At 38.9% G+C, this 24,004-nt stretch overlaps 2 protein-coding genes across 2 annotated transcripts; both read left to right on the forward strand.

Moving 5' to 3' along the window:
* The first annotated feature begins 546 nt into the window (after nucleotides 1-546).
* LOC128742666 (arrestin domain-containing protein 4-like) lies at nucleotides 547-13,144 on the forward strand. Its single transcript, XM_053839093.1, has 3 exons — nucleotides 547-1,069; nucleotides 11,855-12,844; nucleotides 12,914-13,144. Exons 1-3 carry the CDS (start codon nucleotides 955-957, stop codon nucleotides 13,066-13,068), a joined length of 1,260 nt encoding a protein of 419 aa, XP_053695068.1. The 5' UTR covers nucleotides 547-954; the 3' UTR covers nucleotides 13,069-13,144.
* A 257-nt stretch (nucleotides 13,145-13,401) lies between these two features.
* On the forward strand, nucleotides 13,402-14,903 carry LOC128739371 (arrestin domain-containing protein 3-like). The gene is made up of 3 exons (XM_053834855.1): nucleotides 13,402-13,516; nucleotides 13,720-14,631; nucleotides 14,692-14,903. The coding sequence occupies exons 1-3, from the start codon at nucleotides 13,402-13,404 to the stop codon at nucleotides 14,901-14,903; spliced, it is 1,239 nt and encodes a 412-aa protein (XP_053690830.1).
* Nucleotides 14,904-24,004: the final 9,101 nt, after the last annotated feature.

Below are 24,004 nucleotides of genomic sequence, written 5' to 3' on the forward strand. Positions count from 1 at the left end.
CTGTTAGGGAGTTCAACGATAAACAGTCATGTGGAGTCGGAAATGCCAATCCGTTACAATGGGAACTAAAGTTTGTTTGTTGAAATAATCAACATAGTATCAAACAACGGTGACAAGTTTTGATTAATCCGAAAATCTATAACGTTTTGTCAGTTGTTTGTAGATGTTGCAAGAATATCTAAATAACGAGTTTATCTAAATGAAATTCAATCAAAATTTTTTAGAAAAATGCTTTCACAACATTTAAAGGAATATAAAATTGACGTTCACGTACGTACGTACGTACGTACGATGCATTTACTTCCTTCAAGGGCAAATCACGCTGACGTGTTCTGACAATGTTATACTATGACGTAAAACTTATACCCACAAACATCAGCACAATAAACGCAAGCGGATTATACAGTGTGCAAAGGTGTGCAACATTAAATTCAAGAAATTCATTTGCAATTCCGTCAGCACTTTTTCTGTAGGTTTTGTTTTGATCGTCATTCTTCCCATGTTGCGATTTTCGTAACACACGCAACAGCAGCGTTCCATCGCGAAACAACCTTCCACGCGCGCCACCACGCTCTTTCTTGCTCAGGTGCGGTCTACAAGTTAGCTATACCTACGTGTAAGTAAGTACAATACAGTAAGTGACGTGGTGACTTCGTGTGAGTATACGTTAAACATCAGACGAGAAACCTGGCTAACCAAAAACGTTAAAAACGCAAAACACAAAATTCAATACAAATGTACTAGGTATATCCATTATACACACAGCTCTCTTGGTGGTCAGATTACGTGTAGATATCAGCGATTCCGCAATGCGCGAGCACTGCCGAATTTTAGTAGGTACATTTATCTAGTGGCCAGTAGGCAAGCAATCGAACAAGTTGGTAACATTACGTGTAGTATCTAGTTGAGAAAAGAAATTGAAAAAAGTGCTAATCAGGCAGCAAAACACGCACAATGACGGTTGACTGTGAGATTCGTTACGATGGCAATCCCGAGGGCATCTTTTTTGTCGGACAAACCGTAACCGGAACTGCAGTGCTGCAGCTGAGTGAAACGGAAACGGTGAACGGTAAGGACACATCGATTGCATAGTGCTTAGTATAAATATTATATACCTACAAGAGTGAGTGACCAAGCAGCGCCGGTGACCTTGCATCAGCCAGTAGTGCAAAGCTGCAGAGCATTTTAAGTGTGGTTTCAGCTTTCAGCGCGACACGCATCAGAAATGTAAAGTTTCAAAGTTGCGTGATGATTCATCGCTGTGAACGCCTCCGTGACGCAGCAGACTTGAGATACATTTTCGATACGTGTTTATTTGTTATTTTGATCTAAGTTAATGATGTGCTAAGCTTTTTAGTGTATTGCAAGCAGATTGGTTCGATTGGTGACTGACTGATTACCTATTCAAGATCAACAGTTGCAACAGAACTAAAACACTAAAAATCCTATTTATAAAAACATCGAAAGGTGATTAGGTCTGAATTATTTCATCGTGACGCAGGGGAAATGAACAAAAATGACGCATAGCATAAGCCGACAACTTTCAAAAATTGTGCCTTTTCATACACAGCCTGTGCACTTTAGTTTCATCACTTTTGTACAAGTTTGTAACCACTAGTGTGCCCAAACAAAAACAAAAGGTGGGGCACCCGACATTTCAGAAGAATAATCTTAGGATGGCGAATCTATTATTGCTTATCACAAAAATACTGGCCGATTAGATTGAAAACTCTGAACTTTCGAGTGCAATTGTATTTAAAATAAAAGTTGAAATTGAACTAGAAATGAGATTTGAAATCGTACTTAACATAGGACATTGAATTAGACTTGAATTGGGTTTAATATGGGGAAGAACCTTTGCTTTATACTGAACTGAAAATTGGACTTCAAATTGGAGTTGAAATTGAACTTAAATTTAGAGTAATTCGAAATTAAGGTAATTCGAAATAAGGTTTATTTAGAATCAGGGATGGAAAAATTGTTTCTGGTAATCAAGAACATAGGAGCGATCATACGGGCTACCTTGCAGCATGTTTCTAGCAGACGAAACTTCCAGCAAGCCGAGTGGCGCTTGAATCGTTTGTTTGAGAAACCCCACAAACACCATTTTTACGAAAATTGACTTTTTAACAGTTTTCGAATCTTTGAGGATAACTACACCTTCCTTCAAAATTCCCGACAAAGTTAGTTCCACGAACCCCATTTAATTGGAGTTGCAAATATCCGTTTGTTTGAGAAACCCCAAATATCCATGTTTCCGATAATCACCTAGAGCGGCGCTGCGATAGGTACAAAATTATCATTCAATATTTACGTGCAATGTTGTAAGCAGTATTCGCAACACAATTCAATAGTATAAAAATGTCTTTGGAATCGAAAAATTACGACTTGGACACAGTCAAAAGAAGAACCATAGTGTTTGACGGACTACAAAATACAAGACGAACGTCATTAAAAGTAAAAGAACGGCGGATAAAATCGAAAAGAAAAGGATGTTTTAGCTGAAAAAGTGAGAGCTGATTGCAAATGTAGATAAGCTTGGATTAGTTGGTCGACAAGATTAACGTAAATAAATCATTCTTGTAATCTAGATACCTACAGTAAAAACTGTAGCAATCTCGTTCCGGAAATCGACAGACTAAACTATCCATGCGTTTCTCACATAAGCAGTAACCCACCATTTACTATACAATGTTAATAATAGCACAATATATAAATAAAAGGTTTAATCTTCTATTTATCTTTTTTGTTAACTCGTTGCTTTTCCTAATGTGAGTAATCCGTCGAGCACTCCCGAGTAACTGTAAAATCAATAGTTTATCCACAGACTAACAGACGTAAAACTGAAGCCTCATTCCATCGTCAATAAAAACGTTCATTTCAAATTTTCGCTTAAGCCAAGACTCAAACAACAGTCGCTGTGCGAGAACGTCGCTCGACTGCACTGGCGCTGTTGGCAGATAATATACAAGTAAATTTATAGCATTGCTAAATTTAAAGCAAACTACTTTGCGTAGCGCGAACACTGCACCAGGTGATGCTAGTATTTTTTCCAAGTTTTAGGGGTGTCAATGAAACGATGTTTTGTTGGAAAATTTGTTCGAAGTGTTACGTCTGTTAGTCTGTGGTTTATCCGTTCGAAATATTTGAGGTGTTGTTGACGTATCTCCATTTCTTTTTGGTATAACGTAATTTGAGAACAGACCCTTATTCTCAGATTTTGCTCCATGATCATAGCACGGTTGTTATTCAATATTTAAAATGTTTATTTTCTGGTTATTATATCTTTAATTACTATTAGCAAAGTATCAAGGTATTCTATTCGAAGTGAATTCGTTTTACTCTGGTCCATTTATGCAATTCAAAACCGCCGTTATTCCAATTACCTTTTATTTTTTAATAGGTAAATGCAAACTATGATAAAAATTTTGATTAAAAAAGTACAAAACTTTTTCTGAAACTTGTATTATTCTACTTCAAAATTTTTAATAATAATATTTAGCGCCCCTCTCCTCTTCTTCTTCTTAGCGGTACGTACTAAATTAACATCCCCAGTGATATATGGTAGCAAATTACATACTGTTAACATGGATTGATCACAAGTTTGAATAAAAACGACCTAAAACTTCTCAAGAGAACCGTCAATTTCTCGTTTGTTTGAGACACCCCAAATATCCATCAACTTTAAAACCTTGTAATTTTAGCTATAATCATTATTTTGATAAAAATAAAAGTCTACATAATGTATTTTAGATACTATCATAGAACCTCATACCACAAAATATAAGGATTGGTTCAAAATTTTGAGAAAATCAGTTTTTTGTTGTTTTCCGACAATAGTGTCAAGTGGACTTGTGGGGTTTCTCAAACAAACGATTCACTTGCAACCTCTTTGTTAAACACTTTTCGAGTGTGTTTGCAACTGCTTCAGCTAATCCGACTTAGGTCGAAAATGCTATCCGTGACGTTCCGGACAATGTGCTAAACCTTAGAAGCATCCGCTTCCCAAACGAAGATATCTTTGCTGCACTGAAGAAATTGAAGTCTACAACATCAGCAGGGCCTGATGTGCTCCGTTGAAAATACTTTTTAATCAGTCACTGGCGCAGGCGATATTCCCAACGCGCTGGAAAAAATCGATTATGTTTTCAATTTTTAAAAAAGGCGATAAACAAAACATAGTAAATTATCGAGGAATTACGTCTCTTTGTGTAGGCTCAAAGCTGTTTGAAATTCTAATTCGTGGAGTGCTATTCCGAGAAGCTAAAGCATACATCTCAACAGACCAACATGGATTTTTTCCAGGCAGATCAACGACAAATTTAGCACAGTTTACGCTATGGAAAGCGGTGCTCAAGTAGATGCCGTGTATGCGGATATAAAAGCACCATTTGATCGCGTTAACTACTTCATCCTATTGGCGAAAATCGAGCGCTTTGGAGCCTCTTCCAACATAATTGAATGGCTGAAATCATACCTAATTGGCCGCACCTTATCTGTAAAAATAGGCGGTCACGAATCACAATGCTTCACAAACTTGTCGGGCGTACCACAAGGAAGTAATCTGAGACCATTCCTTTTTTTATTATTTTTTAACGACGTCTGTAAGATAATTCCATCAGGTCGATATTTACTTTATGCTGACGACCTAAAGCTTTACCTTGTTGTACGCTCGACAACTGATTGCATCGAACTTCAGCAACATCTGGACGACTATAGCGACTGGTGTGCTCGAAATTTGCTTACCCTAAGTGTGTCCAAGTGCTCTGTGATCTCTTTCTCACGCAAAAAGACCCCAATTCACTGGAATTATTCCATATCTGGAGAACCAGTCAGTAGATTAACGGTAGTCAAAGATCTAGGTGTTCTTCTGGATGGTCAAATGTCCTTCAGAAATCACTATTCCCATGTCGTTTCAAAGGCGAATAGAAATTTGGGGTTTATTATTAGACTCGCCAAAGGATTCACTGATCCGTACTGTTTACGAGCATTATACTATTCCCTTGTTCGTTCCGTATTAGAAGCCTCAGCTGCCATTTGGAGCTCATACACAGCTGTTTGGTCAAACAGGATCGAAGCTATTCAAGCAAAGTTCCTGCGCTACGCGTTAAGAAATCTACCCTGGAAGAACTCTCTGGAATTACCTCCATACGTTGAGCGCTGCCGCCTACTTGACATGAATACCTTGGCTAAAAGAAGAGATATATGTAGAGCAGTTTTTGTTGCAAAGCTGCATATAGACGAAATTGACTCTCCTCTTATCCTTTTCAAAATCGACATCAACACTCCATCCAGAAACTTTAGGTCATGGAATTTTTTAAGACTGCAATATCAGCGCACTGATTACGGCAAAAACGAGCCTATAGGGGCAATGTGTGACGTGTTCAATAAATACTACGTGCATTTTGACTTTTCTATGTCCATTGATGTGTTTAAAAATAATTTCAAGAGATTACCCTAGTACGTAAGATTTCTATTATTTGTTTGTAGTCGTAAGTTAAATTGTGTATGATCCAAAATGTATTGTAAGCCCAGTAAACATGTACTATGCATTGATAGTTAAAGATGATGGGAGCGGTCAATGTATGATCATCTCAAGGAGGCCTCTCCCCATCCAATCCAATTCATGAAGGCCTGTATGGCCAGATGAATAAATAAATTAAATAAAATAAAAAAAATATTCAGATTCATTGCTATCACCAGGGCCGGCGCTTGCCAATTTGTCACTCCACGCAAATCCGCAGAACAACGCCCCCAGAATTTAGTCGTAAAAATAAAGTTTAGATTGATTCGGATAGATATTGCATTTATAACGACGTCAGAATTCATTTGACGCTTTCTATGCAGTAGTATATGCGCCCTTAGAATTAATTTTTGCGCCCCATGTTTAAGATTCCTGCAGGTATTCTAAAAGTTCTCACGATAAAGTTTATTTTTCATGCTCCCAATATCACACAGAAAGCTGAAAGCACTTGCCGATGCTTCTTAAACTATTCTAATCTAAATTTGAAGCATACAACATGTAGATGTTAATTTCTAGTACAACTAACAATTTAAAAAATGTTTCAAGAAAAATCATGGCAAAATCTAAAACAGAGTTAAAGCCTTCTACTTTAAACTTGAGAGTATAGATTTGATTCGACATCTGCTTTATATGAAAACAGTTTCTTCTTGGGGCAGAAGTGGATTCAATTCTCAGAAATAAACGAAGAGATTCCAAAATCTCCCGAAAAATTCCTAAATAATTTGATAGCGTCAATATAACTTTCCCACCACGTTTATCTGAGTGTTTTAATTATTACATTTTGTTGCAAATAGATTTTCATCAGAATAATCAAGGCCGTAATTTTACAGCACTGCAACTCGAGCTTTTTTTGCGAAGTACAAACGGAAAGCGGAAAATGGTGTAGGTATATGAACCATGAACTGCAGGCACTGGTTGGAGCGATTCCCATAAGGCTTGTTCGCGACAAAATCTGGACATTTCAATTTTGCAATAAAACAAATTTGCTAGAAGTTCAATTCATGAAACAATTTTATATCATTTATGTGTGTATCGTGTGTAATTATCAAACAAATTAACATTACTTATTGGGTCTGCATGAAAAATTGGCGAACTTTGGACTTGCCATGAGGGTCAGTGCAGACTTGTTGGCAACCAATTTAGCTACGTTTGTCCAAGATTTTCGAAATTTATCTATAGTTGTTGCTTGTTGTTTGTGCTGGGACAGCTCTCTCTTCACCAAAGCCCAATACCGCTCGATGGGGCGTAACTCTGGACAGTTATGTGGATTCACCTCCTTCGTCACAATATGGACTTCCTTAGCATCATACCATTCCAAAACATCTTTGGCGTAGTGACAGGATGCCAAATCAGGCCAAAACAGCGAGGGTACATCATGGTAACAATCATTTCTGCAGGTATTCTTCACGGTATATTTCCTTGTTAACCGTTCCCGTAGTGATGTAACTTTTGCTTGCTCGACCACAGTTGCATGTGGCCTGCCATACTAAATATTTTTTGGGGAACTTGGCTTTCTTCTTTGTCCTAAAATGCTCTGCAACGCCATTCCGATTCATGGCAGTGTAAAAAGACATATCAGGAAGCTGTTTAAAGGCTTCTAGGACATTCGTTTCATCGTTCATTATAACGCATGGAAACTTCGTTAAATATTCGCGATAAAGCTTACGAGCGCGTGTTTTGACCATCGTATTTTGCTTATCATTACGGTTTGGCACAGCCCTGGAGCCCTCACCTTGAAAGACTTAATGCCTTTTCGTTGCTTAGAAGTGTGCACGAATGTTGGCGACATTTTTATTTTACAAGCAATGGTACGCACAGAAAGATCTGGTTTTCTCCGTAATATTTGTTTCACCTTCGCATCCTTATGGTGGTTCCTCAGATCCGTTTTTGTTCCACTTCTCTTCTTCCTAGCGAGTATCCAACGATTGATGAAACACTGTGAACAGTGCTTGGAGAAAATCCAAGCATTTTGGCAAGTTTTCTTAACGAGAGATCCGGATTTTCACTGCGACCGCACACAATTGCTTTTCTCACCTGCTCTTCTTTCGACGCCATTTTACGCTGAGTGCTTGTAATATAAACAAGTGTTTTATTTTCAGAAAGAACAGACATACGTCTACCACTCTGCAAAATATTTCACTCATTGTTAATGTATTTCCAAAGCTGTGTGTGTTTAGGGGTGTCCAAATTTTGTCGCGAACGAGTCAAGGGCGAACAAGGGCCGGTCACATAGCAAGAATGCCGGACAACTGTGCAGTGAAACCTGTTCTTTTCGGGACCTCCGTCGGCATTAGGAATAGAGGGACCCAACAATTTGCTTCTGTCGAGACGCTCAAAGATTTGGCGACAAGTAGCCCGCGACCAAATACAGTGGAGAGTAACTCTAGATACAGCACGAGCTATCTCGGCTCTATGCTGCTAAAAGAGAAGGAGGAGAGTTTTACATTAACCACTTATTAATTTAATGCTCCAGTTTTTTTTAATATAGCCGAAGTGGCACCCCCCTCAAGGCGTCGCTCAAAGCAGCTGCTTGTTTTGCTTAAGGGAAGCGACAGTCTTGGCTATCACTGCTCATAAGCCATAAATACTTAGTCATGATCAAGTTAGGTCAGGTCAGATTATGACAAACGTCATATCAGATAAAATAGACACAAAGTTTTCCTTGAATATTTTGTCTCATTTTGTCAAACATTTTACCTTTTTGTTTCGTTTTTTCTATTGTCCTGTTTTTCCCATTTTTGTTCCGTTTTTTTTTCTTTTCTGTACATACCTCACTTTACCTCACAAGCGAATGGTCATGGGTTCGAATCTTAGTAGAATCAGGCCATTCGATGTCAAAGTGACTTTAGCATGGGTTTATTCTCAGGCCCCTCATCGCCCTTCCTTCATGCTGAGTTCTATATTATCCCGATATGGCCTATTGACAGTGCAAAAATGAGACCCTTATAGTAAAAATGCACTGGTTTGCTACGCCAGGGATGACTATAATTGGGGACTGTGCGCTGTCATGTGGAACGAGGTGGATAAAGTAGAGTAAAGCATTGAAAGAAGGGTACCCAATTACACACAAGCACGCATAAAAAAAAAAAAAAAAATTCAATAAGCATATCGCTCACTCAATAGCGACTATAGCCAAAATAACTGCAGTGCGGGTTATACAACAAACACCCGGGCGATATCACAATAGATCTAACCATACTGGTCGCAGTGATGAGTCCATACAGGAAAAAAATACCTCACTTTCTTTCCACTTGTCCTCTCGAGAAAACACGTTTCCCTTTTTCTGTCCCATGTTTTCCGTTACATTGCTCCGTTTCTAGTTCCATTTTTCTTGTATTTAGTCCGGTTTTTCCTCATGTTTTTTGTTATTTTCTCTCTTTTTTTGTTATTTTCTTGCTCGTTTGCCGTCTTTTCTGGTTTTTCCCCTTTTTCGTTTTCGTTTTTCTTTATTTTGGTACCCCCTTTTTAACGTGCTTTCCTGCCACGTTTACTCTATTCTTGCAAACCTGTTAGGTTTTCCTGTTGTACGTCCCATTTTTCGTCTTTTTTCTTCCATTTTACCTCTTAGTTTCACCTTTAGTTCGTTTTTCTGGTTTTTCTTTTCTTCGTTTTCTGTGCTATTTACCATTTTTGTTCCACCTCTCTCCTTTTATATCTCGTTTGACCTATTTTCCTCATATTCTTCTTTTCCTCTGTCGGTTTTCTTTGTCTTCTCTCGTTATTCTTCTTTTTACATGTTCTGCTTTCCATCCTTTTCTATCACGTTCTGTTTTTCTTTACAGTTTTATTCCTTTGGTCTTTCATCTGCATTTTTTCTTCTCCATTTTTTTCTTTTTGGTACCATTTTCCTTTCCTTCTCACAGTTTTCATGTTTTCTCATTTGCTCTTCATCTTTTAATATCCACTTTTCTAGTTTTTGCCTCATTTTCTCTCTTTTTCTTACCCGTTTTCTTCTTCTCCATTTTGTTCTCTATTTAATATCCTGTTTTCGCTCCCATTCTGTCACGTTTTCTCTTTCGGTTTTCTTTTTTTCAAGCTATTATTTTTTCTCTTGATTGTTTCTTCTTTTTCTATTCCATTTGTCCGGCCCAGTTGGCTTCGGGGTACGATGCTGGGGTCTAACAAGCCAGTTGTCGTATGTTTGAAACTCGGCTGTGCTAAGCGGTGCTGCTAGACAGTGTCAGTAAGATTGTTACACTAGCCCCGTAATTGTGGACTTTGCTTTGTTGTCCAGTTTTATCACGTTTTGCTTCGTGATTTTTTTGCTTCTGTCCCATTTTCCCTTCTTTGCTTCTTTTTCTGGAGAGCTGCAGGAGACGGATTATCTCTAGATCCTTCGATAATTCGTCTGTGAATATGCGAGTATGAAATAAGATAATTTACTAACATTTTCATAAGAAACTGTTTGCCCTATGTTGTTTGGTTCAAGAGATATACATTTCTGAATAGAGTAAATATTCAGGAAAACCATAACTCAAGAACAATAAAAATTGTCATTAAGAAAATTTTATCTTTAAAAAACTAGAAATTGACAAATAAGGATAAAAATATTTCAAAATATTTCCATGCGATAGAACAACATTTTTCGCCCTTTGGGGGTTTACACTTCGCACTTCCACACACACTTAACTTAAAATTGGACTGAAGTTTATGGAGCGTCTTAGTAGAATACGAAACCTAAAATTAAAAAAGAAGAAAACTTATAAGTTTTCTTTATTTTAATTTTAGGTTTTTTATTTTAGGTTAAAATTGGACTCAAAAATGGAAATTAATTGGTTTTAAATTGTTCTTGACACTAGAATTTAAATTGCATATGAAATCGGAATTGAAATTATACTTGAAGTTGGACTTAAAATCAGAACTGAAATTATACTTGAAATTAGACTTGACAATGGACATAAAGTTGGATTGACCAAACTCGTGACTTTAGTCATGACCTTGAAATGCGGTCAGGCATATATTAATATTTTTTTTTTGAAACGATGATTCTACAATTGATGAAGGGACGGTAAGGGAAAGTAATGAAAAAGGATTTTTTTTCGGGAATGAAGGGGAAGGGTGGAAAGGAAGGGGGGGGTAATAGGTAGCTATGATTAACAAGTTGTCGTTGTGACTCCTATCTTTTGTCCAATGCTGGAAGGTGCATGGGTCGAACCAAGCTGTAATCCTTCATAAATTGTAGAATCATCGTTTCAAAAAAAAAAACAAAAAAAAAATAAAAAATTCTATTCAAAATATGCATAACATTTATTGGCTTGGTTTTCAATGCTTACTTCGATTAAAAAAATATTACGTCTCAAACATCGAGATACATATCTTTTAACGACAAGGTCATCAGAGTCCATTTATGGCAGTCAGTATGGTACCGAATATCACTCTTCCCTTCTCTTCTTCAGTGTACCAAACTGCTCCCATAGACTCGGGAAACCATCACAAAAAAATAAAATTAGTTCAACTAACCTGCTAGCCGTAATAAGATCTTGCAACTCGAAGCACTAAACATTGCATTCTATAGGTTCTATTGCTTTCTGAGGCATAAATTACACTGAATACTGAGATTTCTGCCCAATTAAAACTCATCACTATAGTTGCACTTTTTCGCCGTCGATTTTTCATTAATTTTTTTCGGCCGTTCCAGTCGTCACTCACACGCGAAACTTAACTTGAGACACAGAAAACTTTAATTTACCACCTGAACAGTTAGTTGGTGAGATATTATAATGATTTTGCCCAAACTGTTCACTTGAATTGATAGGAAAAACTTCACTTCGTTTCGATTGCAATTCCGAATCCGCGACCGACGGTTGTTGATACGTTACCAAGGAAACGGGTGTAAATGGGTGGAGTGATGCCATATTTACGTTGAGCATGAAATTGACCAATAGTTTTCGCTATTAAATTAACGGTCGTAGAGTGTCGAAAATATACTAATAAAATTCACTGATAATAAGATTCGCCGTAAACAGCAATTTATGTGATAGAATTACTGTCGGATCTCGTTCAACAGCAAAAATAGATACGCGATTCTATGTTTCATAATTGTCCATAACAGATTATTACCTACCACTTGCAACTCTGTTCTCGTCGTGAAAGTACTGAAATCAGTAAAAAATGCAACTGAACTCTGACGACCTTCACCTTAAACAGATTAGATATATATCGATATTATTAATATCTTAACCTTTTATTGTAAAATATAGTAAATCGCAGGATATAAAGAATTTTACACTATTTTCGCCTCACACGTTGCCTTCGAAATAGGATTCCGTAAAAAATGGGATTAGCTAACTAAAAATATTTTTGCTTTCCAAATTCAACATTTCCACCCAGGAGTCAGTGTTAAAATCGAGGGCTTCACCGCGGTGAACTGGAGAGGCAAACGACATCCGCACGGGCATAAACATAACCGACTCTTCAGCGGCTCGGAAGAACATTTGAGCGCGCTCACCTACGTCGTTGGCGGTCCTCAGGGCCCGGTACTGGAAATACCGCCCGGTTCGCACACGTTCAAATTTGCCTGCCCTCTAGCGGCAACACTACCGACATCATTCGAGGGACAGTACGGACATGTTCGCTATACGATCACCGTTGTGGTAGAGCGGCCATCTCGACAGAACACTAGCTACCGGGAGGGATTCACCGTACTGCGACAGGTCAACCTAAACGAACATCCTTCGCTGTGGGAAGCTAAGAAGCTTGAACTGAGCAAACAATTCGGCTGGTGGATATTCAAATCGGATCCCTTGGATATTAGCGTGGAAGTTCCTTCCACCGGATACGTTCCAGGGCAGCACATTCCCGTACTAGTGCAATGGGACAACGGCAGCAGTGCTCTCATCAATGGGATCCGTATTAAGCTGTTCAAAAACGAAACATACTCTGCGACTGATCCGTTCGAAAAATCACGAACAGACACAACATGCATCGCAAAAATTGAAAATCGAGATGCACACGCCCAAGGCCGAATCAGATTTGAAAGAAATCTTGCGATTCCGTCCACTCCCCCTAGTACGGTCAGCCCCATGATAACGATCTCCTACGAATTGGTGGTTTACATTCACATTTCTTCAGGGGAGATTCCGGAGTTCACCGTACCGATTACAATCGGTACGATTCCACTGAGCGGACTGCCACCGATCAGAAGACCGGAAAATCCTTCTGATCGTCCATCCGCAGACCAGCCCCCTTCATACGGATTCAAGCTAGACGGCATGCCGTCTGATTATCCACCCTCAAAGTCTGGTGCTCCCTCAACATCTCAAACGACCGCCTCTGGACCTACGCCTGTGGCACCGATGGCGAGCGCAGCGGAAGAACTTCGTAAGTTTGAAGTTGTAATTTGTTAACAGACACATTTGAATAACAGCCTTTTTTAACTTTATTTCACAGCCCCACCCTCTTACGAGGAAGCAATGAATACTACACCTACCAATTCACAGCAGGATGATGATGAATCGGCTACTCAATGGAATGGTTGCAAACCATTCATCCCGAAATATCCAGTGTATAAATTCGATGGTCCCGGTGGATCTGGTCAACAGTGATGCAAATTTTTCTCCACTATTTTTTGTATGATATCAATACCTAACAAACTGTTCAAGAGTAGAATAAACACGGTGCACTGATCTGTTATTAAACAACTCGTTGTTCGTGGTTACCATTGCACACAGCACATCACATTCCCTCGCATCGACGCCTACTAGGTACCGATTTGAGTTGAGTACTGTTATCTTGCGCTCTTATCTTATCTCTGATTGGAAGGCGAATTTTACTTTATATGCCCTTATACTAGCCAAATGGCAATTTCAGTTGATTGCTGATACGCTTGAAAGGTGGTCCTCCACCAGCCAAAAAAATCCAAGGAAACATATTAGACCATGTCAACCTGCTGTGAGATAAAGTTCGACGAAAACCCCTACGGTGTGTACTTTCCCGGTCAAACACTGTCCGGCAGTGTAGAGCTGTGCCTAGCGGATGTTACGAAAGTGAAAGGTGAGTCACGACTGAACAGGTAAACAGAAATGCAGAATTGATTATTTCCGTTTTAAAATCCCTGTAACCTTTCGGCGGTAATTCCTAATTGCTAATCAACACACAAGATAATGTGAAATAATACGTGATAACGAGTGCACTTCCACCCAAAATTAATGGGTATAGTTCGACTTCTACTATTGAGTCACTCTCTTTTGACGCAGGTGTTGCCCTACGAATCAACGGCGTTGCCGAGGTGCGATGGTCCGAGACACATGGAGTCGGTAAAAATCGACGGACCGTCGTCTACCGTGGTCGGCAGGATTACATGCATTCCACCACCTATCTAGCCGGTTCCAAAGAGGGAAACTCCATTGAACTGCTGCCGGGAATCCACACGTATCGTTTTTCCTGCGCTCTACCACCCAATCTAGTGACTTCTCTTGAGGCAGAATACGGTCACGTACGGTACACTGTGAAAGTGATCCTGGAGCGATCGTGGAAATTGGACCAATCCTATAAGGTAGCATTCACGGTTCTACGGCATGTTGACCTAAACCACGAGTACGACATTCGTCTCCCGCTGAAAATGGACAAAGCCAAAACGTTCCTCTGTGGACCATGCAGTTCGGAACCGATGCACATATCGGCACAAGTTCCGATCACTGGATTCGTGCCCGGCCAAACGATTGTGGTGAAAATCGATGTTGACAATCAAAGTAGAAAGGACCTCGACGGGATTGCCACCATGCTGGTGCGAACGGTATCATTTATCAGTCAAACGCCGCATTCGAAAATACGAGAAGTTCCATCGGTCATAGCCAAATGCCGATGCGCTGGAGTAAAACGACGAAGTCAGGGATCGTACGAGCAGCATCTGCTCATACCTGCCATGCCGCCAACCAGTAGAACATGTCAGGTCCTGACCGTCAACTACAGTGTCGTAGTCGAAGGAAAAATATCGGGTCCTGCCATCAACCCAAGGATACAGATTCCCATCACGCTGGGAACGATTCCACTTTCCATGAGTGCCATTCCTAGATTCGGTGATACGGTGAACGTTATTTCGCAACAACCAATGGCTGGCAGTTCCACAGAGGACACAGTGACTAATCCTGCTTTTCCGTCCGAATTACGTAAGTAACTGTCTGCTAGGTAGGGCTTACTGATTCTATTGATCTTTTTTTCCCAAACAGCACCACCCTCGTACGAGGAAGTGATTAATGCTGACCGAACCAACATCCAGGACGAAGATGAAACCAACGAAATAGGTTGGCGTGACTTTAGCCCTCGCTATATGGTCTATAGGTTCAATAGCGATGTGGATGCGACGCATCCACCGGAAACGCCGCCCAATGCAACCGATGATATGAAGAAGCTCGAGGAAAAGTCTCTGCCGGAGAAATGATGTTCATTTAGTTATGTGACATTAATTTTGATCCACTGTTAATTTAAGATTGTAATTGTACATTTGCAAATCGCCTCTATTCTATATACCGGTCGGAACCGGATCCGATCAGAAATTTCGGTTTGATCAGAATGCAACTTGTGCTATAACATACATCAATCGGGATTCGGAATATGGTTTCTGATCGGAACGGGCACGATCGGAATGTAGAATCGAGGCGAATCTTAAGTCACAAATTTAATCGATGCTGTCAGATCAACTTGTTTTTAGGTGTGTTTTGAGTGCCAATTCCGTAAAGATTAATCGCCTCTATTCTACATACCGATCGGAGCCGGATCCGATCAGAAATTGTGCTTCGATCGGAATACAACGTATGCTATAACACACGTCGATCGGGACGTTTCTGATCGGAACGGGCCCGGTCGGGATGTGCGGAATCGAGGCGAATATTTGTGCATTTAATTGTGGTAAAACCAGCTTGAACATAACCACTGATAATTAAAAATTAAATTAAAAATGCACTTTTAAGGTGATCATATTTATTAGTTAGTATACACCACTATTTTTCGAAGAATTTTTTCAAATAAAATACCATATATTTTTATAACTCTGTAAACGGTACATAGCAAAGCCTTCACTATCTGTTTACAGACGACTCGTCGATTTCGACATTTTCCAAAACGCCGTCAACGTCGCTTAGACAAAATGGTAAACAAATCGCTTCAACACATTCGGCTCTATTCTATATACCGATCGGACCCGGATCCGATCAGAAATTTCGAGTTGTTTCTGATCGGAATGAGCCCGATCGGAATGTAGAATCGGGGTGAATCGTCTCGCTATTTCACCTATCGCCAGGAGAGGTCTCCGCCAACAGCCTGGATGTCGTTGGCTACCAGCCAGCGCCATAAGCCTCTGGAGTTTTCTCTACTTCAGTCAAATGTTTTCTTCTCTCCTCAAGAAGTGTCCAAAACACTTCCACCTACGTTACTCGTTACTCATTACTCGTTGGATATCCAATTGTCAGATCACGAGTGATATATCTTGAATAATAAATACCTGGAGTTTTTGCCAAGTCTCCGCTAAGATCCACCACGTTTTGTAATCGTTCAATTATATGGATTTAACATTTGAGTTGAGAATACAAGCATGGTTATCAAGAGTCGAACTTCCAGATCCGCGTGGTTAAACCGGTCTTGATACGACCATCGCACGTAGTTTGGCTACCAAGATATGGAAGGACTTCCACCTGCGCAACCTGTTGTTCCGCTACTGAGAAGTTGGTGGGATTGTTAGTATTCACTACTATAGACCTAGCGTTCTTGTTTTTTTTAACCTGGGTTAGTTCCAACACGACCACTGAATAAATCAACATTTTCGAGATAATAAACAATCGTTTTCTGGTTGTCAGTTTATGGCGGGGTTGAAACTAGAAAAACTCAGAGAAAACCCGTCGTCTAAAAACTTCGACCCATAGCGAATTCTAAGTTCAACTTGAGCGAAAAACCGAACGTTTTGACAGCCGTTAGATTTGAACTAGGGCGAACGTAGATTGGACCTAAGCAAACACAAAAACGGTATTAGTCTTTGCTACATTGACTGGAAGCTCTCAGAGAGGTCATCTAGCTTGTTCGTCAAATTTGGCAAAACTAGCAACTGTATTGTTGGACCGTAGGCTAGGTTAAGGTCTTTTAGCTACCCCATCGTTAAAAGTTTCCAGAGCAATCCTCGTTTTAATATACAGTCAATAAATCCAACCACAGGGTGTGGCAGGAATACATACGAAAATGTTTAAACTTTAATTTTGGGTTAATTTTTCGTAACTAATGACTTATTTCTGTTGACAATGTATTTGTTTACGTTTACTTTCAAGTGCTGTATCAGAATATTGGAATTGTTTTAACGACAAGGTTGTTAGAGTCCATTTATGGTAGTCAGTATGGCACCGAATATCTCCCTTCCCTTCCCTTCTTCAGTGTACCAACATGCTCCCATAGACTCGGGAAACATCACAAAAAAATAAAATTAGTTCAACTAACCTGCTATCCGTAATAAGATCTTGCAACTCGAAGCACTAAATATTGCATTCTATAGGTTCTATTACTTTTAGGGGCATAAATTACGCAATCGCGAACTTAACTTTTCAGACACAGAAAACTTTAATTTACCACCCGAACAGTTATTTGGTAAGATATCGTAATGATTATGCCCAAACTGTTCACTTGAATTGATATGAAAAACTTTACTTCGTTTTGCAATTCTGAATCCGCAACCGTCGTTGTTGTACGTTACCAAGGAAACGGGTGTATATGTGGAGTGAGGCCATATTTACATTGAGCATGAAATTGACCAATAATTTTCGCTATTAAATTAACGCTCGTAGAGTGTCGAAAATATACTTATAAAATTCACTGACAATAAAATTCACTGATAATAAAATTCACCGTAAACAGCATTTTATGTGACAGAATTACTGTCGGATCTCGTTCAACAGCAAGAATAGATACGCGATTCTGCGTTTCATAATAGTTCATAACAGAGATTATTACCTACTACTAGCGACTCTGTTCACGTATGATTGAAAGTACTGAAATCAGTAAAAAAATGCAACTGGACTCTGACGACCTTCACCTTAAGGCAACTTTGTGAAAATGTACGCCAAAGAAGTGATTCCGAGTTTGCTGCTCACCCAGACGACGCCGAAGGTGATAGCCAAGGTAATAGGATGTCATCTGGTCACAGTCCTAAGCAGAGGAAGCCGAGAAGTGGTGGTCCACAATTTGCACAAAGGTGCAAAGAGGTACGTTTCGTAATGAAACTTGCCTGCATAACATCTCACCCTAACGTGAAGACACTGAAGTCTGTCATAAGTCATAACGCGCACTTTGTAGGGCACGAGAATGTTGATATTAAAAGAGAATTTAACGATAAACATAAAATTAGGTTGAAACGACCTTACCGCCATTTCATGTTTGTTCCTTCGTCCGTTCTATCTTTATGCTGATTTGTGAACGCACTGTCATCCAAAGCAGTGACCATGTTCTGCACAAAAATTGCTATGGGCCTTAACAGTTATTCCTCTATGATCTGCAGGAAGCTTACAATAACAGATGGCATGATGACGTGATAACTGGGCCAGAACTCGAGTGACCAGTGGAACCCGAACTGAGAACAACCTCACCATCCTGACGAGGACAATCAGGATCCGTCAACGAGTGGCGCTTTCGGCTAAACTCGACAACAACACATTGAACATCCCTTCGAAATCTTGGCGTCAGGTGTTTCATGGCAAGACGCGTCAAGCTGCAAGAGTCGCCTTCTTGTGCACAACCAACTCCGAGACTGTCAAACAGTATCCGCTGGTGACTCTTTTCATATTAGCTACTGCTGGCCAGTCACAGAGCAACACAACTGTAGATCAATTACTTATAAAGATCAATCGGTACCAATAATCTGATTTATAGAATTTTTTTTCTATTTGTGTCATATTCAGATGTTTTTCATACGTGTCAGATTGTGTTCGTCGCATGCGATAATCTAGTGTGCTATGCGTGATGTACGTTTCACGTCAAAACGAGTTGTAGAAAGATTGGTAAATAAAAGCAATTAGTTTAATTAGATACACCATTTTAGGAGAAATTTAATAAAATCGCCTTGAGAAATACCCATTTCAAAATTTTTTGCTTCTAAAAAGTTACTAAAATTCATGAAGTACTAGCACGGACAAACAAGACACATCACTTATGGTACTTACAAAACATTAAAACATTAAGTAATGTTCAACTGGCTCCTTCTTTGCGTTACTTAATGTTCTTACGTTAAGCAAAAAGGTCAATTTATAAGTTGATATGAAGTAGTAGTTTTAAGAGCAATTTTCAATACCAAATTTTCTCAGCTTTCGAATGAAAGTAACAGAACTGAGCTAGCTAGCATAGTTTTTTTGTACTAAAGCTAATTTAAGTCTAACAGAACCGAAAACTAAAAATGTTTAATAGCTCTGTAACGATTGAGATTTGACCATATGCTTTTTTTTACCATAAGGATTTTTTTTTCGTCAAATATGGTCCTCTATCACTCCCTGAAATATCTGCACTAAGCTACCTAACACCCTGCATAAAAGATAGCAATCAGCATTACGTACAGATATGCATGCTAACAAATCGTATTTGATGCGCAAAACTGACATAAACATTCTATTTTGGAGGCGATAAACGTGGTTAGGAATAACTATAAGCGTTCCGACTATATAAGTATTTATATACGATAATATCCGATTTAGCGTGACTCACTCCGTTATGTTATACAATTCTGTGTTATTGTATTTATGTCAGTTATTATCATTATATACGATTGAAAATCAACTTGGGTCCCCTTTATCAAGCTTTAGTTACGATTCCGAATTTGTTAGGAGATATTTACGATAGTTTTCATACATTGCACAGTGGTCCAGAAACGAAAGTTAAGTGGAAACTTACTTTTGCGGTTAAGCAATTCATAATAGCTCCCCACTATGTTCAGCAAAGTTGTTCAACTCTAAAAGACAATTAATGTGAAATCAGCGACTAAGTTCCAGGTGAAGAATATATGAGTAACTTTACCAAAAGCATAGTAGGCGTATTTTTCATAGTTTTTGTTGACTCACAGGGTATTTTATATAAAGACCTCTTCAAAATAACTTTTTCGCTAATTCAAATATAATGGTTTTAATGCATCATAATGTTTGACAAAGTTGTTTTTCTTATCAACAGACATATTTTTGTAGAACATGGTATGTTGAAAACTCATACGTATAACGAGTTCTAACGCTTTTCCTGTGTTTTTTGAATCTTTTTAAGAACAGAACAGAACAGAACTAAAATATATGTGAAAATATAAAACTCTCTAGTTCGAGTAATTTCAGTTTAATTATTCCATGTTTGACCATTTTCTACTATGCAGTATTTTCTAATATCTTCTTGAAAACGATTAGACCCAGAGGTGGCCACAATTCCGCTAATCCGCTAACAGCTAATTAGCTCAGCTAACATTTTGGTTAGCGGTTAGCGTTTTCGCTAATTTTTATAACCGTTAGCGTTTTTGTTAGCTTCCGCTAAATTTATGTACCGCTAAATAAACCGCTAACTTTTTTTTGGCAGAAGGAAAATTTGTGAGAAATATCACACAGGCTTCAGTTGAAGGGTTCCAAATTCCAAACTTTTGTACGTACTTTACCAGCCAAGAGCCGGGGTGGCTCTTACCGTATCAAGAATTCCTCTCCATTGTACTTCTGGGGTGACATTGCGATTCTCGTTTCGAGTGATTTTGGTTCGTTTCGCCCATTCGTTTAACGTGGTCGAAACGAACCAAAATCACTCGAATCGCAATGTCACCCCTGGGTCCTGGGCTGCTCGTTTCCAAATCGTTACGCGTCTCGGCACATGCAAGTCGGCTTCAACCTGGTCAAGCCATCTAACTCGTTTGGCCCTCTATTCCTGGTGCCGGTGGGGCTCTTGTAGAGAACAGATTTTACTGCACAATCGTTCGGTATCCTTGCGATGTGGCCGGCCCACAGTAGTCTCCCAACTTTTTCCAAATAGTGACTACAACTCATGGTGCATACGCCTATGTCACTCTCCGCTATCCGTTTGTACTCCGCCAAAAATAGTTCGCAATACCTTTCGTTCAAATACGGCAAGTGCACTTCCGTAAACAAAGTTGCTGTTTCAAGTCCGTAGAGGACTACTTTTGTACGCGGGCTCAAATAAATCGATATTAAAAAAAAATCGAGGCCTCCTACATTCACTGAAAACATCAAGGGAGATTTTTCAATTTTCTCGGACATCACTAGTTTAATAAATTCATAAGTGTTGGGCCAAGTATCAACGCAATAAAGTTTTCACAACAACCAAGGACAATTATTATCAACAAAATATGTTTTTACAAATTTTCTACCTGCTAATTCCCTTTATTCTGATTTCATTGTATTTTTACTAAAAACTTGAAATTTTATTACTACCTTTGAAACAAAAATTATCTTTTATTGCCGAAATCAGCACTTTTCGCTTAAGTAATGTTGATTCTACAATGCTAACAAATTTAGCTGCTAGCGGTTAGCGTTAGCTTCGAAAAAAAAACAAAGTGAATTTTTTAATCGAGCAAAAAAAACATTTTTAACGAACACGACGACGAACACAATCTGACACCTTAAAGAATTTTTATTTAAGGTTTAAACGTGAAAACCGAATCTATTCTTGCTTATAATATATACGTTATTATTTTCTATGCAAAAATATACAAAAAAAGACAAAAACGAAGGAAAATTTTTTTGGACGATTTTCGGAAATTCCATTGTTCGAATTTCCATTTCTGTTTCGTGGTAGAAGCGTTAATTCATCTCGGAGACTCATTTTTCGAGTTTTTCAGACTGTAGAGCCCACAGACAATTGATTTTATAAAAAGAAATTTGACTCATATTCTACAAATTATTTTTTTGCCCCCCGATTTTTCAAGCCAATTTCCAAGGGGGTGGGGGGGTGGTTGACAAAAACTTTAAATATGATTTGCATTGGCCTTATTATTACAACAAAACATTGGGTTTAGTTTTAATGCGTTTTCCTGCGTATTTGTTGTGGTCAATAGTGTTTAATTTGGTGTTAACTTGGTTTCAATTGCTGGTGGTTGGTGGTGAATTGTGTCAAAACTTATTCGAAAATAATTATAAATTATTCCAACCAATCACGCAGCAAGAACTTATACCTCGACGAAGAGTTGAACGGGCTGCTACCGAATGGCCGAATCACGAAAGGCCGAAATTTTTCGGAATGGCTAAATAACTACTCAATAAAAAACCATGAATTGGCAAGTAGTTAACAAATAACTTTAATCAAACAAAAAACAAACTACTACTATTAAACAAACAACACATGCCTTACAAACACCTTTGTTTAGCGCTTAATAAAAGCGCAACTGCGTCAACAAAATTTTTGCTGCTCATTTTGTGAGCATTAACACATTTCGAGTAGATTTTTTCGTCTATTTCTCGGCGCGAATTCGGAACATCCCCCTGAAGAATTCTAAGGATGTTCCCCTCTATCGCCTTTTACTTCACCCGCAGCTCTGTGATGATCCTGGTCATTGACAGGTGATGGGAACCAACAATGGTTGTCCATCGTTGGTGCCATGCTTCCAAGCTGTTTGTGGTCCGCGGTAGCTTGTCAATGACAGGCTTAAAATTTGACCACAGAGTGGGGTGGGGTTCCGGTTCCTCCCACTTATGTAAGTATTCCGAAAATATGTAAGGAAATTCTCCAATTCTTCAGGCATCGTTCCTTCCATCGCGTCGTACGCCTCCTGTATCCGATTTTGCGGCAGAAAAGACAGCCTAGAATTTTTATTACATTATAAAAACATCAAATAAAAATACTTTATCAACAAACCTGCAGCCGTTTTACCGCCATGACTATGTCTGTGTTGGTCGAGTAATGTTGTTTTAGTCCGCGTATATTTAATTGTTTTGTTATATTTTGTGTGAAATGAAAAAAGCATAAGGAGCATTCCGCTTCTGCTTGTTTTTATTGAATAATATCCCATCAATGAAAAGCATCGGTTTTCCTCTCTGCGACAACACAATTTTAACGACAGGTGCACTTTCTTCGTTATTGAAACCAGCAACATCGGATGAATCGCCGGATGCACTCATTTTTCGCAGGACAACTCCCAACTACCGTGCGGAAAGCAAACCGTGTTCAACAACAATGGACACAACTGTTGGCTTTGCTATGTGCGGTCAACAAAGATGGACACGGCGGGATATTGAATAAAATGTTTCGGCCGCTTTAGTAATAGTGTAATAAACTTGTAGTGTACTGCATTTACTTCTTTATGAAAATCCATGACAGTAAGAATAAGATTACAATTATAATATAAACATATATCTACGAAAGATAATTTTTATACTGGTTTTTACCTCATATTTCTTGATTATAAATACATCTTCATTATAAGGTGCGAGACGTATTTACCGTGTTAGTAGCAAATGTTTCCTAGATGATTCAGGGCGAGACGGCCGCAGGTCGCGAGTGTGCGCCGGTGACCCGCCGTCGGAAGCGCCGGCCACTGCGGGGGACAGCCCCTCCGCAGAAACCACTACTATTTAGGTGCATGCATTTTCCTAGGTTTACTGTCTATTAGGGATTATCCCTTAGTTAAGTCCGAACGAGCGGCAGCGAGTAAGGACAGCATGTACCCAACGTTTGCGCAGGTTGAAGGCTATGAATATTTTCGGTCGAATATGACATTCGGCCATTTGTGATTCGGCCTTTTGTGATTCGGCCATTCGTGATTCGGCCATCTGATATATTATGCCATTCGTTATTTCGGCCATTCGTGATTCGGCCATTTGTGTTTCGGCCATTTGTAGGTAATCCGTTTTTTATATTTTCCAATTCGATTTTCCGATCTATTAGTGTAAATAGCTTGGAAATCTATTAGAAATTTACTGAAATATAAGCCAAAGCGTGAAAACGCATTACCACTTTGATGACATCATTTCCAACAACCAATCACGAAGCTGGGATTTCCAGGTGGACAAGGCTTCATTATTTCCAATTTTTCAATAGTGCGCACTTAAAAATCAATAGTTTTCTTTATTCGTGTAAATAACGACTAAAATTTTAAAAAATTCATTATTGTTTTATTTCAGATTTTAATTCTGCAGTCTTTTCCGTTTATTTTGATGCTAATTTTGTAATGATCCGACCACGGGAAGTGGCCGAAAAACGATCATACACATAAGCGTTGAACAACTTCAGCGGAATAAAATGCCGCTCCTGGAAAACCACGATTTTCAAACTTTATGTACCTTTTTCTCGGAAACTACACAACGTATTGGAACAAACTTTTTATTGTTTTGTTGGTAGTAGCTTGGCAAAGGCTTTTATAACTTTTGAATGTCGTAAATAAAATACAGCTTGAGAAAAACGAAAAAGAAGAAGAAAAGATGGCTGAAAAAATAAAATTTTGTCTTCTTTTTCTTTTTTCTCTGGCTGTGTTACGTTTACAAACCTCAAAAGAAGAGTAGGCATCTAAATACAGACCAAAAGCCACAGAAAGTCTTTCATACG

The sequence above is a fragment of the Sabethes cyaneus genome, chromosome 3 (genome assembly GCF_943734655.1).
Source record: "Sabethes cyaneus chromosome 3, idSabCyanKW18_F2, whole genome shotgun sequence".
NCBI classification, from domain to species: Eukaryota; Metazoa; Arthropoda; class Insecta; order Diptera; family Culicidae; genus Sabethes; species Sabethes cyaneus.